Source organism: Monodelphis domestica, chromosome 1, assembly GCF_027887165.1.
Source record: "Monodelphis domestica isolate mMonDom1 chromosome 1, mMonDom1.pri, whole genome shotgun sequence".
In the NCBI taxonomy this organism is placed as follows: Eukaryota; Metazoa; Chordata; class Mammalia; order Didelphimorphia; family Didelphidae; genus Monodelphis; species Monodelphis domestica.
In genome coordinates this window covers 337,419,382-337,437,380 of record NC_077227.1, presented here as the reverse complement: position 1 = coordinate 337,437,380, position 17,999 = coordinate 337,419,382, and the positions used below count along the sequence as shown (strand labels likewise).

At 50.6% G+C, this 17,999-nt stretch overlaps 2 protein-coding genes across 5 annotated transcripts in view; both read left to right on the top strand.

The window, feature by feature from the left end:
* Positions 1–285: 285 nt before the first annotated feature.
* Positions 286–4,475, top strand: MZB1 (marginal zone B and B1 cell specific protein). Its single transcript, XM_056811372.1, has 4 exons — positions 286–535; positions 1,703–1,824; positions 2,338–2,442; positions 3,857–4,475. Exons 1-4 carry the CDS (start codon positions 347–349, stop codon positions 4,020–4,022), a joined length of 582 nt encoding a protein of 193 aa, XP_056667350.1. The 5' UTR covers positions 286–346; the 3' UTR covers positions 4,023–4,475.
* Positions 4,476–9,680: 5,205 nt separating this feature from the next.
* The window catches only part of SLC23A1 (solute carrier family 23 member 1), a 48,050-nt gene continuing 39,731 nt past the window's right edge, over positions 9,681–17,999 (top strand). For 3 of the 4 annotated variants that reach the window (XR_008915113.1, XM_016423362.2, XM_016423358.2), the window contains exons 1-8: positions 9,715–9,868; positions 13,480–13,593; positions 14,301–14,458; positions 15,118–15,206; positions 15,330–15,397; positions 15,655–15,836; positions 16,359–16,479; positions 16,754–16,910. Coding sequence is in view for 3 of the 4 variants with exons in the window: in XM_016423362.2 (XP_016278848.1) it covers positions 9,833–9,868; positions 13,480–13,593; positions 14,301–14,458; positions 15,118–15,206; positions 15,330–15,397; positions 15,655–15,836; positions 16,359–16,479; positions 16,754–16,910 (925 nt within the window). In the remaining variant the exon portion in view is untranslated. Of the gene's footprint in view, positions 9,869–13,479; positions 13,594–14,300; positions 14,459–15,117; positions 15,207–15,329; positions 15,398–15,654; positions 15,837–16,358; positions 16,480–16,753; positions 16,911–17,999 lie in introns of all 4 variants that reach the window. The other variant, XM_016423359.2, reaches the window with a different exon arrangement.

Sequence of the window (17,999 nt, the reverse complement as noted above, 5' to 3'; positions counted from 1 at the left end):
AAATAACAGTTCAAACATTAGATTGTCTTTTGAATTTGGCTACCTAGCCTAGCCATCTCTAGATCTCCGCTTTCCCCATCCATGAAATGGGGGTAAATTACTTGGTCCTCATAGTGAGGGGTGAGCTTAGAGGATCCTCTAGGAAAAAGGATAGAAAAATTGGCTTGGGGGCCCATTGCAACCTGAGGGAGAAGTGGGAGGGATTGGGTCAATTGATAGGGTGTTGGGGGTATGGATACAGAGAGGTGGCAGGCCCCCATTGGTTTAAACTGGGTTTTATGGCCACCTGGCTTCCTCCCCCAACTGTGCCCGCACCCCAGGCAGAGCCCTGTCCCACCACCGAGACATGATGAAGTTTCTGCCGTTGCTGCTGCTGTTGCTGACTAGCTGGGGGCCCCCAGGGAGCCTCGGAGAGGGAATCCCCCAAGAAAACACACTCTCAGCCACATCCCCTCATTTTGATGAAGAAGAGAAATACTCGACCCACATGCCCCAACATCTGCGCTGTGATGCCTGCCAGATAATTTCCTACCAGGTAAGAGTGCTCCCCCAACTAGAGGGTCCCCTGAGCCCACACTGAGGACCAACGTTTGGGGGAGCAGGGCCATGTGGAGCGCACGGTCCAGCCTGGACTGTACTCTGCAAAATGGGGCTGCAGAAAAATTAGAAATGTGCCCCTCCTCAGCCCAAGAGGGGGTGAGCCTTCCCGTGACCTCACAGTTCTGTGCCTCAGTTTACTCTTCTGCTGAGCAAGGAATAGATCCATGTGACCGAAATGCAAAAAGGTCTGAAGCCTCAAAGTAAACTACATAGGAGGAGGGTGGCAGAAATAGCTCGGGTGGAGCTTTTCAGATCGAGGCGATTCTTTGATTTTTTTCCTTTTGAGCTGTACAGGCTGAGGGGGAAGGGGAAAGGGCCACGTGCTGGCATGTAGGACACGTATCACAAAGAGCTGGTCCCTCGGGCCCTGCCAGCACCTGGCATTTTCCTCCTCAGGGTCCGGCCCTTTTCCTATGACTCTTCCTGCGGGGTTAAAGAATGCCCCATGCAAATTTGGCCCGTGTTTCAGAGCAGGGGGCAATCATTAGGAGCTGTTTTGTGCAATTTTATATGACAATAAATCTGACAATCTAGGTGAAATGGATGAATATTTACAAAAAAAAATATTACAATTTCCCAGGTGAACAGAGCCAGGGCCATGGTCTTGGAGAAAGCGAGGACTGATCTCCCCAGGGCCACCCCCAGGATTTGGTGCCTGGGTAAAGCCTCATGTTTCTCCCACTTGCGCCCCCCCCCCCCGGAAAATCCCAGCGGCCAAAGCTGGGGTTTCTGCCTCTTCAGTGGTGGAACTCTTCTTGAGCAACTCCTAGGGGAAAAGAGGCTTAATCCACCCCTTCCCCGAGGTCTCCTCCCCCACTATTCCTCTTCCCCACTTACTGCCAAGGCCAGTACCTAGAGCGAGGGAGCCGAGGGGGCCGGAGGGGTCGGAGAAGGAAAGAAGCCGCCCCTCACAGGTGCTTTCTGCATCTGCAGACAGATGGCCCAACCCAGAGCTATACTTAGCCCCAAACTGTCCCGAGGGGCCAACTGGGGGGGGGGGGAACAAGGAGCCTCCTCCCAGAAACGCCGCCATTCCATCTCCCTCCATTTCCCAGCCTTCTAATGTTGGCTTCAGAGGGAGTAAGGGTCTCCCCTGTTTCAGATGTGGAAGCATCTAAGTGACATGGAGAGCAAGCCGCTGGGCTACAGGGCCAAGGGGGACTCTCTGAGCGAGTCTGAGTACACCGATGTGCTGGAGAAGAGCTGCTCTCAGAGCTGGATGGAGTGAGTTGCCCTGGACCCATCAAAAGGCTTCCCATCCCTCTCGGGGTCCTCAGCCCTCTCCTGGGGGGGGGAAAGGGGGGAAAGGACCCCAGCGGGACGGGAGTGACATGTAGGACGGAGTTCCTAATGGATTGTCCAATCCCCTTCCTTCGTGATGCCCACCAACACCCACACATGCACAGATGGTTTGGAAGGATTCTCACATTGTTTTTGGCTTTCACGGCTACTAAGCCACCATCTTGGCTCCCCCCCCCCCCCCCCACTCCCTAGCTTTTTAGAGAGGATGGGATGAGATCTATACTGATTTCCTTTACCCAGGAGTGTAACTCAATTCCCGAAGCAGGTGAGGCCAGTCTGGAGCTTTGCCACACTGAAAATGGAAAAAGAACCGTCTGGGGGAGTTAATCCCCCTTTGGGGGCACATGGGCGGGGGATCCCCTTCTCCTGGCACTCCTCAGCCCACCCCCTTCTAACCGTGTTCTCCTCTCTTTTCTGATGGCGATCTGCCCCCAGTTATGGGGTCCATGAAGTAAACAAGGTGAAACACTTTGTGGGTCCAGGGCTGGACAAGACGGTGGGCATCACTATGATGATGACGGGAGGTCCGTGGCCCGGCAGGTAACCATCCCAAATTTGGGCCCGGGAAAGGGGGGGACTGGATCTCTTTACTAAACAAAACACTAGATACTTTTCAAAAGCATTTACTCTGTGCTAGGTTTTAGGAGATATAAAGCTCAGAGAAGCTGGGATCCTCAGCCTCAATGAGACTGCAGCTTCTTGAAAGGAGAAAAAACAGCAAGCCACGACTAGTTCTCGAGGCAGTTACAAATAAAGTCCTATATTGGACTTCTGAGAAGGAAAGGCATCACCATCACCAACTGGGGCATTAGGGAGAGCGTCCTAGAGAAGGTGGCATCTGAGTTGTGCTTTAAAGGAAGAAAGAATCTATTCAGCGGGCAAAGAGGACGGTCTAGGTGTGAGAGCACAGGTTATGCTGGGGAATAGGGAACAGACTGGTCTGACTTTGCAGAGGGGAATGAGATGAGAAAAATAGATTATGAAGGGGCTTGAATACCAGGCAAAGGAATTTCAACTTTACCCTGGTGGTAATAGGGAGCCATTGAAGATTTTGAGCAGAAGAGCGATGTGAGCAGTTCTAGAAGGAAAGGAGCTTGGATCTGTGATTTCATCAACATGAGGAACTCTCAGAGGAGGAAACTGGATCAATACAGACAAGCATTTTCCTTGTAATTTATAGTCTTAGAAAATTGCCCAGATCACCAAAATGTTAAGTAACTCACCCAGGTGTCACATAGTAAAGCACAATTTGTACCGAAGTCTTCCTGGAGGCATCTCACCAATTTTAAGGAAAATGATTTTAATAGCCTTATGAAGGGTGGAGAAAGCAGATAGTAATTTTTTTTTTCTGTTTGTATAAGGGCATTAGCACTGGTTAGAGCCAGTTAAGGAGAGAAGAAAGAGTCGAGAATGGGGTCAGGGGGCTCCGGATTTTGGAGGGTTGTAATACCAGAGACCCTGGAAGGGAGCCCAGAGTCACTCCTCACACAGACCTAAGAGGGTCACCTCTGCCTTTGAGGGAGGAAATAGGGATAGAAGACCTCTGGAGATAAGAGCAAAGGTGGAGGGGATAAGGAATGACTGCAGCACACAAGGGGAGCATTTTCTTTGGAAGCCAAAGTATTTCTCCCTCCTAGAAGCAAAGATTCCTCAAACTGGCAGAGCTTGAAGGAACTTCACAGAAATCTCAGAGGAGGAAATTGAGTCTGAGAGGGGGACAGAGCAGGTTCCCATATTGCCACTGGAAAAGCCAGAGCTAAAACCCAGATGTCCTCCCTTTCAGTCTGGAGCCCCCCTCCCTAGGTTACATGGTCCCTCTTGTTTGTACCCCTGAAGAACGAAGGCAAAAGGCCCAGGGGACTTTATTAGGGAGCTGGCAGATGGGAAGTTCATGGAGGAAGGGTTATGTGGGGGGCCCTGTCCACCCGGCCCCTCTTCTACCCCTACCTTGCAGGCTCTTCAAGATGTGCCACAACTACCTGGGAGAGTTTGGTGAAGATCAGCTGTATGGGGAGTACAGGCAAGGAGGCAGAGAGGCCCTGGAGAGGCTGTTGTGCAAAGAGACCTGTCCAGAAGAGGAGACACCAGGCCAGGCAGGGTTCCTCCAGAAGGAACTTTAGCCTTTTCTCACTCAGCAGAGAAGCCTTTGTGGACTGAGGATGTTTTAGATGGGCTACTAGTCCAGCTGACCCCTGTGAATATGGGACTTTCCCTCCCTTCAGTTTGCAAAATTCACACGAGCCTCATTTCTGGGAGCCAGCTCCATCTTGGGCTCCTTCCTCAGCCTACAAAAGGAGGTTCAGGGAGCCATCTCTCCTGGGGTCCCTGACAGAGGCTCAGGGAAGCCAGAGACACTCTCTTAGACTTCTTTTAGAGATCCTGCATCTCCTCCTTGCCCTCCCCTCTTCTTCATCCCCTGACTCTTCCTCTACCACCTTCTCTTGTCCCCCTTTAGCATCTTCTGCCTCCAGGCCTTGATGGGGGAGGGGAGGCAAAGAAGAATGCTTGGGGGTCTTGGAGCCATCCTGTCCTATTATCTGGCCCACCAGACTTCAATAAAATATAATATCCTTGCTCTGTTTTTTTTCCATGATCCTTCAGGCATAGTAAAAGGACACAACAGGAGTCAAACTTTTATACATATTTCCCTCTTGATGCTGAGATTTATAGTATCCCCCACCATGCTTTTCAGAAGCAGACAGAGGGGCAGTGAGGTGTCTCAGTGGATAGAGAGCAAGACCTGAAGATGGGAGATCCTGGGTTCCAATCTGGCCTCAGACACTTCCTAGCTGTGTGACCCTGGGCAAGTCACTCAACCCCTATTGCCTAGCCCTTACTGCCCTTATGCTTTAGAACAGGGGTTCCCAAACTTTATACCCAGGAGGCCAGGTTACTGTCCCTCAGACCGTTGGAGGAAAACAAACAAAAAACTATGAACAAGTCTGTATACTGCTGTCTGGGAGAGCGGAGGCTGCAGCACTGGCTGTGATGGGCCTGTCACACCTTGCACAGGCCCAGCACTGCCACCACTATACCGGGCAGCAGTACACACAGTGCGGAATCCCCTCCCCCAGATCACCGCTCACCATGCTGACGTCTTCCATTGTGCAGCCACATAATCCTTTGTGAGGCTCCTCGTTCTTGTTCAGTTACTCTCAGAACAAGGCGCCACAGAAAGGATTATGTCACCGGAAGCAGTGCTGTATGTGAGTGACGCTGTGCTTTGTGGGCCTCCACACACAGTGCTCCTCTCACTGACCACCAATGGAAGAGGTGGCCCTTCCAGCAGTGCGGTGGGGGTGGATAAATGGCCTCAGGGGGCCTCATGTGGCCCCTGGGCCGAAGTTTGGGGACCCCTGCTTTAGAAGTAATATGTAATAGTGAGTCTAAGACAGAAGGTAGGGGTTAAAAAACAAAGAAGGACGCAGTTCATAAGGATAAATTCCTCCAAATCTCCAACTAGCCAACGTTCAAAACCTGTGCCAGCCTGACCTTTCCCTACAGAGTATGCTTCAGATGCCCAGGCTGTGCCAAATGTCATGTCCTCAACAACCCAGTGTTTCCTTTTAACTCTAGAAGCTCCTTTTGGCTTCTTGGGCAGAAAATTGAGAGTCTCTTCTCCAGGGAAACGAACTTGGGGATATGGAGCCTCCATGGCTCTGATCATCAGGCTAGAGTTCTTTCCCCTGTGCCAAAGAGAACAATCTTATAAAGCGGATTATAGTGAAGGGTTGAATTCTGTCCTGGAGCCACTGGGAGTGAGATCAAAATTAAAAGTATAAACCGTTGAGGCAGCTACAGGACACTGTGGATAGAGAGCACCAGACCTGGAGTCGGGAGGCCTTGGGTTCAAATCTGATCTCAGACATTTCCTGACTGTGTGGCCCTGGGTAAGTCACTTAATCCTGGTTGCCTAGCCCTTGCCAGTCTTGTGTCTTGGAATTGATACGAAGACAGAAGAGAAGGGTTTAAAAAAAATTTTTTTTTAAAAGAACAGTTAAAGGAAAACTTTCCTGGAGAAGATGGGCCTTGAAAAACAGGTGGGATTCCAACAGGTGAGAGGGAGAGAGTCAAGGGCCTGTGTGTGGGGCTGAACGAGAGGCAGGGATCTGGGGCCGATTTATTCTGAATCAACCCCGGTATCTCCGTGGTGTCGAGACACTCCCCCACCCGCCACCCCGATCTGTCAGAGTGTATCGGCAAGCTTGGGGACTTCTGCCTGGAATCTCCCCATCCCAAGCCTCCCAAGCTCAGGGGGACCCAACGGCAGCCACGTTCTTTGGCCATCCTGCCCCTGAACAGAGAGGAACTCTGACGGAGGTGGGAAGTAGAGAGCAGAACAGAGCTGAGCTCCCTCTACTAGGCCAAGGGTTCCAGCCCTCGAGGTCCCTCCCCTTGAGGAAAAGGTGCTCAGGACAGGCGTCACGCCGGGCTGTGCTTCCTAGGCAGGGAGCCTGCTGGCCCCTGGGAGAGTCATTGAGCCCGTTTTTCCAGGAATAGATTAGGGGCATTATCTGGGTGAATCCTTGAGCCAGCTGGAGGAGGGGAGACAGGCTAGGGGATAGGGAAGGGGGAGAGATGCCTCCAGGGCCTGCCCCATCCCTACCTGGGAAGAGCAGCCCAAGGACGAGGGAAGGGGAGGGCAGGATGGACTACCGGTGGTCTAACTGTCAGGGCTTGGTGTCCATCCCTGGGGCTGTGCTCATCAGAGAGTGGGATTTAGAGCAGGAGCAAACCTTAGCGATCATTTCATCCAACCATATTCTTTTACAGTTGAGGAAATGGAGGCCCACAGTGGTTAAATGACTTGCCCAGGGTCATAGAGGTAGGAAATAAATTGGATATTTGAGTGCAAATCCCTCTCCTTCCCTCCCACTCCCCGCCCCCCCAGTCCAAATCCACTAACTCTGAATGGATTTGGCTGGTGTAGATGGGACTCGTCTGAGGCAACTCTCTCTAAGGGCCAGTGGCCAGAGCTGCTCATTCCGCCACCCTAACTAGCGCCCCTCCCAGCTACGGAGTCAATGGGGGCTTTCTTGGGGCCTGCTTAAATCCCTCCTGCCTGGCACTCAAAGCTCATCACTGCGTACACATCCATATTTGTTCCTGCTCTGGGCCCTTCCTTTCCTGGCTGACACCCCCAAAGAGACTACAACCCCCTCCCTCCTCCCCTCACCACCCCACACACGCCTAATCAAGAGGCATAAACCAGAGAAGCCAGCCAGGGTCAAGAAGCTGTTAAACACAACAAGGTGGGCATTTGTGTGTCTCCGGTGGGTGTTTCTGTGGTCAGTAAGGGGGCAGGACTTTCCTATTTCCACAACCACCTGCTGAGGAAGGAGGAGAGTAGAGGCAGGGGCAGAGCTGGGGGTGGAGGGGGAAGTACAGGGTGGCATATCCCCGCAGACATCCAGACATCCATATGCCCTTGGAGAACTGGTCAGACCGCTTTGGGGCAGCTGAAGAGATCTGGTGGAGGGAGCCACCTGGACGGGGGATCGGCCAACAGACGGATAACTCCATGAAGCTGCTGCTTGGCTGGGGCGCCGTCTTCCCGGGGACCCCTCTAGGGAGGCCCCGGCTCTGGGGGCAGCAAAACAGACGTAGGTCATCCCTTTGGACTTTGGGGTTTAGGTCGAGCAGGAGAAGGGGAGAGAAGGTTGCAGGGCTCTGCCTTCCCAAACTGGGGAATCGGCATGGAGGGAACCTTCCCATCGCTGCTCACTACCTGTCTTCCTGCCTGCCTCAGTGGATCAGATTGTCAAGAAGAGAATTGGAGATGTAGATCTGGGTGACTTCAGTATCTAATCTCTCAGGCTAGGGATTCCCCAAAGCTTCCCCCAAATGGGTCGCCTTATCCATCTCTCTCCCAGATTGATTGTAAAACAGATTAGAGTCAAGCACTGGATTCTGTCAAGGAGCCACTGGAAGTGAGACCAGGATTAAAAGTGTGAATAGTTGGGGCCTCTAGGTAGCACAGTGGATAGAGCGCTAAATCGGGAATCAGGAGGTCCTGGGTTCAAATCTAGCCTTCTTTACTTTCTAGCTGTGGGACCCCCTCTCCCAGCCCAGATGTCTCTGCCAACTGGTCTGCTGCCTATCCTCTGCCTCTGTCCTCCTTTGCTTTGGTCCCTGGGCTGGTGGGAGACAAGAAAACACCTCAGACCTTCTCCCACCTTCCCCACCAGAGCCGGTGTAGTTGGAGCTGAAGAAGGGCTGGTCCCTCTTGTTCTGAGTAGGCTCTGGGTTTCCTTTGTTGGGGAGAAGCTGGGAAGGGAAGGAGGAATGAGTCCCCCTGAGCTTTAGGGCCAAGAAGAATAGCCAACACTCTCAGGTATTCATCTCTTCTGACCTTCTGAACAGTCCTGTGAAGGAGGCAGGGGCAGGGGTTACACTCTCCTCAGCCATTCAGTGGCTTAGTCAGAACTAGATTGCTTAATTCTCCTCTAGCTCTAAATCCTCTCATTTTGTGTCGAGCCTCTGCTCATTATAGAGCATAGTATAGTGGATGGAGTGCTGAAAAATAAGCCAGGATCAGCTGGGTTCAAATTCAGTCTTAGATACTTACTAGCTGTAGGACCCTGGGAAAGTCACTTAACCTCTCTCTGTCTCAGTTTCCTCATCTGAAAGATGGGGATAATGATAGCATTCACCTTCCAGGGTTGCAATGAGGATCCAATAAGATCATACCATTGAGGAGCCCTCCCCCTTTTTAATTTATTTTAAATTTTCATTTTATTTTTTAAAAATATTTTCCCATGTTTCCATGATTCATTTTCTTTCCCTCCCCCGTCCCAGAGCTGACAAGCAGTTCCACTGGGTTGTACCAATGCTATCTTTTGATACCTATTTGAGAAGCCCTTTGTGACTTAAAGTGACAGATAAATTTTAGCTCTTCTAACCTAGAAACCAGAGAGTGTTCCCTCTGGAAAAAGTCTTAGAAACTATCTAGTTTAACCCCCTCCTTTTTAAAAGTTTATTTAATTAATTAATTTATTTATAATATTTTCCCATGGTTACATGAATTATGTTCTTTCCCTCCCCTCCTTCCACTTCCCTCCCGTAGCCAATGAGCAATTCCATTGTTAACCCCCTCATTTTACAAGTGAGGACACTGAGACCTAGCAAAGGGAATCTATGGAGTCAAGGGGACCAGCCAAAGCTTGAGCCAAAAGTGTTCTTTAAAAAACAAACAAAAACAAACAAAAAACTTCTATTTTTGTATCACTTCTATGACAGAAGAACAGCCACAGCTTGGCAATTGGGGTTCAGTGACTTGTCCAGGGTCACACAGCTAAGAAGTATCTGAAGCTAGATTTGAACCCAGGTCGTTCCATCTCCAGGCCTTGGAGCTCTATCCCCCTGACTCTAATTTCACTAGAACCCAGGCCTTGTGATCTGCAATCTCAATGTCTTTCCCCCACACCACTCTTTTTCGTAAGGGCTGAAAACAGGGGAAACAGCACCTGTGTCTTCCAAGTAGCCTCCCGGCCAGGTTCCCCTTTCTGTGCCTCTCAGGATCCCAGACCCTTATGGGGTCAAGAGACTATTCTGGGTTCCTTCAGGTGCAGGAAGAGGTTCCATTTCCCTTTGGATCTCCCCCAGAAAGTGTTGCACCCATGTTAGGCGAATGACCGAATGACCCCGGGTTCCCACCCTGCCCCCTCTTCCTGCCTAACGGGCACGGAGCTTTGACCCCAGGCAGGTGGGACCAAGGGACATGCCCTTTGCCAGGGTACACCCAGCAGGGGAGTTAATACGTTACCTCTCCTAAGGTTCCGCTTTCGCAATCTCTGGACTTGGGGCTCTGGTTACAGATTTACTCCTGAACAATGTCTCTGATGTTTGGACTAAAGTCCTCCTAGCTCTGCAGGTGCTCCGAGCCCTTTCCTTCCCGTCCTCAGGTGCCTCCCAGCCCTGCATCCAAAGGATGGGGACCCAAGAGGACCACACAGCTCGAGCCCAGGTACCAGGGGGCCCGAGAGCGCCAGGCAGGCGGGGAGGGGAGGAGGGAAGCACTGGCCCCATCGTTTGCCCCTACTCTGTCCTCCGGACGAGGGAGGTTAGAGTCTTGACTGCGAGAGAGTGCCCAAGGTGGCGCTTGGGAAGTTGGGGAGGGCATCAACGTTTGGGGGAGCTGAGGGGGCATGCATGGGACCTTTTGGTCCTGCCGTGGGAAGTGTGGGAGTTGGTGGAATGGGCAGAATCTCCAAATCTCTTAGGGCTTCTTAGCCCTGGTATTGTTGGGGAGGTAGAAGGACCTCTTGGGAAGACAATGAGGAAAAAGGGGGACTGGGGAGAGGGCTGTAGCAAATCCTATCTGTTTCCTCCTATCACTTAAATCTGGTCCTACATGAAGATTCCTTTTGGCTCAGTGGACTGAGAGCCAGACCAGAGACCGGAGGTCCTGGATTCAAATCTGACTCCAGACACTTCCCAGCTGTGTGACCCTGGGCAAGTCACTTAACCCCCCTTGCCCAGCCCTTACCACTCTTCTGCCTTGGAACCAATCCACAGTATTAATTCAAAGACACAAGGTAAGGGTTAAAAAAACCCAAAAAACTAATGGAAGAGTCTCTGAGGTCTAGCATGGATTATGGGGGTACACTGGGAGAGGGTAGCAGAAGCCAGAGGCAGTGCCCCACCTTCATGGAAAGCCCCAGCCCTGATTTTCCTTTGGTTCCCTCTCAGTGAACCCAGCTGAGCTCTCCACTCTTGCCCTGATTGGGTTGAAATGGGCTGATGACAGAGATTTGGACACAAGCCTTTTCCTTGTGGGCATCCCAGGCAACCTTAGTTATTGAAGATTTAGACAGCTCGTCGTTATGACTGTTTCCTTGAGCTTTGGAGTCAGAAATGGGTGCCTAACCACCGTGCCCGTCGCCTGTCCTTTCTGCTGTGGGGAATAAACCCCTCGGGTCCCCGATCAATCAAACAAATGTTCTGCTGTGTCTGCTATGTTCTAGGCACTATTCCAGGTCCTGGGGTGAACCAGCCCATGCCCTTGAGGAACTTCAAGTCTAGCCAGGGAAAGCGGCATCTACCTATAAAATAGAAACAAGGTGGTTTAGGGAGAGCCTGGCAAGTAGGAAAAGTAGGGAAGAGGCACGGAGCATCACAAATGGTCTAAAGACTAGTTTGGCAGGATGACGGAGTCGATGGAGGAATCTCTTCTTCCTACATTCCCCTCAGAAGCCCAGGAAGCGGAGAGCGGGAAGAAGGATGCCTGGCTCTCTTTCCCCTGAGCTCAAGCCCCTTTTCACCAACTGCTGGCTGGACATAGGAAGGACGGGGCCAGGTTGTGAACAGTATTAAATTCCTGACTGTGTTGAGGTAATAAGGTCAGCCTTGTGCTTCAGAAAAATCACTTTAGCAACTGTGTGAGGATGGAATGGAGTGGAGAAAGACGTGGTCCAGTAAGACCAGTTAGGAGACTATTTTAATAGGACAGGAAAGACGTGATGAAAGCCTGAACTAGGGTGAATGGAGTGTGAACGGAGAGAAGGAAACAGACGAGAGAGATGTCACGGAGGCAGAAATGACAAAATCTGGCAACTGATTGGCTCTGTGGGTGTGCAACCAACAATGGAGACTTGAAGATGAGTCAGAGGGTAGGAACCTGGGTGACTGGGAAGGACGGTGGAGTCCTCAACAGAAAAAGGGAAATTTTTTAATCACAAATTTTAAAATTTAGATTTAATTTAAATTTAAATTTCCCCAAAAGGATAAAATCTACCTTTAAGTTACACAGTGCAAAATGGAAGTAGCCCATTACTTTAAAGGTGCGAAATCAAGAAATGCACAAGTACAGTAAAGGTACTCAAAATTATTCTAAATAATATTTCCTCATCTATACTGTATTTAAATGTTATATAAATCAGGTGATAGCAGATCTGGGAAGGGAAGAAAATCAGTTTTTTATTCCAGTCTTGACCATAAATAAATGGGGAATTTTGCTCTGGCAACTTTTGCAATTTTCTCAAGCTCTATGTTTTCTGTTCTTTGCCTTTTGGAGAAAACATTGCATGGTAAGGCTGCTACCTTTTGGGATTTGGACAAGGATTAAGGGCTTCCAAAAGGGACATTTTGAAGAGGGGCAAGTTTTAGGAGAAAGATAAATTCAATTTTAGATATATAGAATCTGAAATGTCTATAGGATCTACAGTTTGAAATACCCAGCCAGCAGCTTGTGAAACAGGGGCCCAAAGAAGCCCAGTCATTCGTGTTGCCACTCTTCTCTTCTTGAACTTCTGGTGGAAATGTAGGCCTCAAAGGCCTTACTTCTCTTCTCATTCCTCTCTCATGATCTCATGATAATAGTATTTTAAATTTCCTAAAGGGCTTCTATATCCCTTTTCTTTAGTACAAGTTCCTTTTGGGGAAGCTAGGTGGTACAGTGGATAGCCAGGCCTAGAGTCAATAGCTGCATGACCCTAGCCAAGTCACTTAATCGTGTTGATCTCAATATCTTTCTTTTATTTTTTCTTCCTTTCTATCAATTCTAAGACAAAAGAGCAGCAAGGTCTGGGCAATCAAGGTCAAGTGTCTTGCCCAGGGCCACAGAGCTAGGATGTGTCTGAGATCACATTTGAACCCAGAAGCTTCCAATTCAAGGCCTGGTGCTCTATCCACTGAGCTACCTACCTGCCCCAGCCTCATTTCCTCATCTGTAAAATGAGCTCGAGAAGGAAATGGCAAACCACTCCCTCCAATGGGGTCACTGAACGACAACAACAACAAAGGCCCCTTTGAGATATGGGGCACGGATTGTTCTTTCAGTCCCTGGACCGAGATCACAAGGGTTAGATGGAGAAGGGACCAGAACTCAGGTAGGAGAGGTGGTATAATCCTGCACCTAGTCAAGACGAGTCTGACTTGGACAATCACTAAATGTATGACTGTGGGAAAGTCCCTTGATTTCTCTGGGTCTCAATTTCCTCATTGGCACAAGGAGGGCGCTGGACTTAGGGAACCTTTAGACTCTAGATCTTTGACCCTGTGATGTGGGCTCTTATCTCCTATCCTTGGATCTTTCCCCAGCATCCCCTGGGGGCTCCTTCCCTTTCTCCTGCCCTCCCCTGCCTCTCATCCCCAACAACCTGGGCCACCGAGTTTAGAGGCTCAAATTCCCTCTTGGGTAAAATGGAGATAGGCTCTTCCCACCCCCTCACTCTTAAAGCCACCCATCCGTGCTATCCCTGCCCTCACAGACAGTCTCTGGAGGAGGGAGAAGGATGAGACAACGAGGAACTTGTGTCCAAATTTGGATCCCTAGTAGGGGGCTGGGAGATGGACCGGTGAGCCTTGGGGAGTAGCAGGGCTCTGGGTGCAGCAGGACAATTTGACAGATCAGCGAGGAGCGGAGAGGAGGCAGATCACAGGTCGCAGAGTCCCAAGATTATTGGCAGCACTCCCGGAATGAGGGGAGGGGAGTGCCCCGAGAAAGAAGGGCCAAGGAGGGGCAGGAGGGCAGGTTGGGAAGCTGGGGCAGGGCATTGGAGGGCCCACTCTCCCACCCCAGGCCAGCCCTGCCCCAGCCTAGTGGAAATCTCAGTCCCCATCCCCACTTCCCAATAGGAGACTGAAGGCCCCACCCTCTCCAGGGCACCCCCGGAGGACCCCAAGTTAGACATGCTCTACAGGATCGAGGATGTGCCTCCCTGGTACCTCTGCATTCTCCTGGGATTCCAGGTAACCCCTCTAACCCCACCGCCCCACCAGTTCCAAAGGGCATGATGTGAGGACATTCATTACGCACCCACTGGGTGCAGGGCACGCCCTTCCCTCTACAGGTCCCGGGATCAGAGTTAGAGCTGGAAGGGACCATAGGAGGTAGAAAATGAAAGCCGAGGTTATTAGTTCCCACAGGGTGGGGACATTCTGCAGGAATGGCTACGACTCCTTAGAATTCATGCTTTGTAAGCAAGTGTCTGAACACCCCTGGGGAGTGCCAGTTCCTAGTGAGCAGGGGGGCACCTCACAGCCCTGGCAAAGGGAGATGAAGAGGCTGAGGGTCGGATCTCTCTTAGATTTGGGCCCAGGAACTATTAGCCTCTGCCATCCCGGCAAAGGTTACCTCGTACAAGGTCCTGGGCTTGGGCTGTCCCATGGGGAGGAATGGTGTCCACACCCTCACTGGTTGGCAGAGATGAGGGAAGGAGGAGAAATCCTCGGTTTTAGAACGAGAAGAACCCTTAGACATCATCTAGTTGAGTTCTTATTTTACAGATGAGAAAACAGACCTTCCAAGCTTAAATGACCTGCCCAAGGAGCAGGGGGCAGAGTTGTGATTGGGACCGAGGGCCTTCCATTCTGATGCCCCTTCCCCATGGCTGCCCGAGGCGATTAGGGAATGGAGTGGAAGGCCTGGCCTCATGGTGTCCCTCCTCTCCCCCCAGCACTACCTGACCTGTTTCAGTGGCACCATTGCTGTCCCCTTTCTCCTTGCGGAGGCTCTATGTGTGGGCAAGGATCAGTACATGGTCAGCCAGCTCATTGGCACCATCTTCACCTGTGTGGGCATCACCACCCTCATCCAGACCACTCTGGGCATCCGGTGAGAGCCTCCCCTAGCCTCCGGCCTCCAGCCCCATATAGCCTACAGTCAGAACACTCACTCCAAAGTTGGGCCCAAGTAGGACAACTGAAACTAACCATGGGGAGGAGAGTGCAGGGGTGAGGGTCAATTGGCCAATTAATCACCATTTATTAAGTCCCCACTATGTGCCGGGCACTGTAGATACAAATACAAAGAATGAAACATCCCAGCTCACAAATTTACATTCCGATTGAGAGTTCTTGCTCCAAGAGATTCCAGGAAGAAGATGCCACGGCCTCCCTTTGGATGCCCACTGAGCCACCCTTCTAGCTGGCAAATTCTTCCCAAGTATAGCTGTCTGTCCCGAATCCTTCCTCAGGGTGAGGGATCAACGACCAAGAAGGTCCCATATTGACATATACTTTATCTCTCTTGTCGGTTCTACTTGTCTCTCCACTTCTGGCTCTCTCCCTGTCTTTTGCCCGAGTGTTTCTCTCTTCCTCTTCCTCCCTGTCTTTCTGGGTATCTCTGCCTGCCTGCCTGTCTGTCTGTCTGTCTGTCTGTCTGCCTGTCGCCGTCTCACCTCCACTTTGCCGCCCCCATTTTCTCTCTGACTCTTTCTGCTTGGGTCTGGGTCTCTCTACTGGTGTCTCTTTCTGTCTGTTTCTCCCTCACAGGCTACCCCTGTTTCAAGCAAGTGCCTTTGCCTTCTTGGTCCCAGCCAAAGCTATCCTGTCTCTGGACAAATGGAGATGCCCCCCAGAAGGTGGGGACCATCCAGGAGTGAGAGGGCGGGAGAGGGAGACGGGAAGCAGAGGGACAGGGGTGGCTGCCTCCAAGCAGCTCAGTAGGAGCCTTCGCCATAATTTCCTCTCTCTTTGCTCCTCAGAGGAGATCTACGGGAACTGGAGTTTACCCCTGAACACATCACATATTTGGCACCCACGAATAAGGGAGGTGAGTGCTGCAGTGATGGGTGAGTGAGTGACACACTCGAGGCACAAGGGGGAACTGATTGGAACAATAAAAATGAAGCTTATGGTCAGGGATATTTCTCATGCATTAGGGGAAGGGGGAAAAGCAGAAGCTGTAGAGAGCAGCCTAGGTCTGAGCAAAGTCTGGCCAGGGAAGGCAAAGAGGGGCAGGGGGCACTCTTCCAGTCCTTACCCTTAAGGTGGCCAACAGTCCTCTTCCCCACCTAACCCTCTCCACAGATCCAGGGGGCAATCATGGTGTCCAGCACAGTAGAGGTGATGATTGGGCTTATGGGGCTGCCCGGAGCCCTGCTCAGCTACATCGGGCCCCTCACAGTCACCCCCACTGTCTCTCTCATTGGTCTCTCCGTCTTCCAAGCTGCTGGAGATCGGGCTGGATCTCACTGGGGCATCTCAACCTTGTGAGTGTCCTGGCCCCCAACATGTTCTGCACCCACCCCCCAAGTCTTCCTCCTCCCTATTTCCCCTGGGCCCTGGGCCCTTCCTCCTGTACCCTCTCCCCCAAACTCCACCACTCTCTCCTCAGAGTAGACTCAGAGATGCATTGAATGCTAAAGCTGGAAGAATCTGACAATTCGTCTAGTCCCACCCCCTCACTTTACAGGTGGAAAAACAGAGGTGTCCATTGAGAAGTCATTTGACCAAAAGAACCAGAAGAGCCTCCCTTGATTTCTAGTCTGGGGTTCTTTTCACTAAACCAGGATATACCTCTTTACTCATGCCAGCACACTCGCCTGCCCCTGCCCTGCACCATGGGCCATCGCATTTGGGGACCGAGACCTTGTGTTCAAATCCCAGCTCCCCTATGTGGGTCATCTTAAACTAGTCACCTCCTCCCTGTCTTCATTTCCTCATTTGGGATAAAAGGGAGTTGGATGGACTGATCTATAATCCTGTGATCCCTGTGGCCCCTCTCCCTGCAGCTCCATTCTCCTGATCGTCCTCTTCTCCCAATATCTCCGAAATGTCACCTTCCGACTGCCTGGCTACAAATGGGGCAAAGGCTTCACTCTCTTCCGGATTCAGATCTTCAAAATGTTTCCTGTGAGGAGGCAGGAGTTGGGCAAGGGTTGGAGTGGGGCCTGGGGCTGGGAGGGGGCCTGGGGCTGGAGGGCATGAGGCCAAGGAGAATTCTTTCCTAGGGTTGGGAGGCCAGGGAGTTTGGAGGCCCTTCAAGGGCTGCGGTGCTCAGGGCCTCTGCCTTGGGAAGATGGAAGGAGACTCCGAGTGTCTTTTGAGCTGAGGGGCAGAAGCTCGCCTCCCTCCTTCCTCTGGCATCTGACCACTTTTCTCGCCATTTTGTCCTCTTCTCCAAAAGATTGTCCTGGCCATCATGACTGTTTGGCTCCTCTGCTATATCCTGACACTGACTGACCTGCTCCCTGCTGACCCCAATACTTATGGCTTCAGGGCTCGGACCGATGCCCGAGGGGAGATCATGTCCATCTCACCCTGGTTCCGCTTCCCCTACCCCTGTGAGTACACTCTGCCACTAAGAATCAAGACACCGACTTCTAGTTCTGGCTCTGGCCAGAACTGGTTCTGGTTCTGGTTCTAGTCCTGAAAAAAAAAAACCAGGCCCAAGATCCAAGAAACCAGTCAGAGGCTACAAAAGGGATGGAATCTTCTCTCAGCTCCCACATCTGGGGCCTAGAAAACTCCTGAATAGATGTTTGCTAAGAGCAGTATTAAAAAGGTTCCAAGTCTTAGGGAGAAGGAAACAGGTTGAAGTGGGGGGAAAGGGCTGAGGAAGTGTTTGGAAAATGCTTTCCAGATCCATCCTTTCCAATACTGGGATCACTTTGGATTGCCCAGATGTGCGTCTGTGGGGACAGGCGTGGGGGTGTCACTGAATTTTGTCTCCTGTGTCCATCCTCCATAACTGGTCCCAAGCCAAAGTAAAAATAAATCTAGTTAAAAGAGATAGGGAAGGTAATTACATCCTGATAAAAGGCAGTATAGACAATGAGGAAATATCTGTACTCAATATATATGCACCAAATGGCAGAGCATCCAAATTTTTAAAGGAGAAACTAGAGGAGCTCAAGGATGAAATAGATAGAAAAACTATACTAGTGGGAGATCTGAACCTTCCCCTATCCAAACTAGATAAATCAAACCAAAAAGTAAATAAGAAAGAGGTAAGAGAAGTGAATGAAATCTTAGAAAAATTAGAGTTAGTAGACATGTGGAGAAAAATAAATAGGGACAAAAAGGAATATACCTTCTTTTCTGCAGCACATGGTACATTCACAAAAATTGACCATGTATTAGGGCATAAAAACATTGCAAACAAGTGCAAAAGACCAGAAATAATAAATGCAACTTTCTCGGATCACAATGCAATGAAAATAATAATTAGTAAGGGAACATGGAGAGGTAAATTGAAAATTAATTGGAAATTAAATAATATGATTCTCCAAAACCAGTTAGTTAAAGAACAAATCATAGAAACAATTAATAACTTCATTGAAGAAAATGACAATGGTGAGACATCCTTTCAAAACCTATGGGATGCAGCCAAAGCAGTACTCAGGGGAAAATTTATATCCTTGAGTTCATAT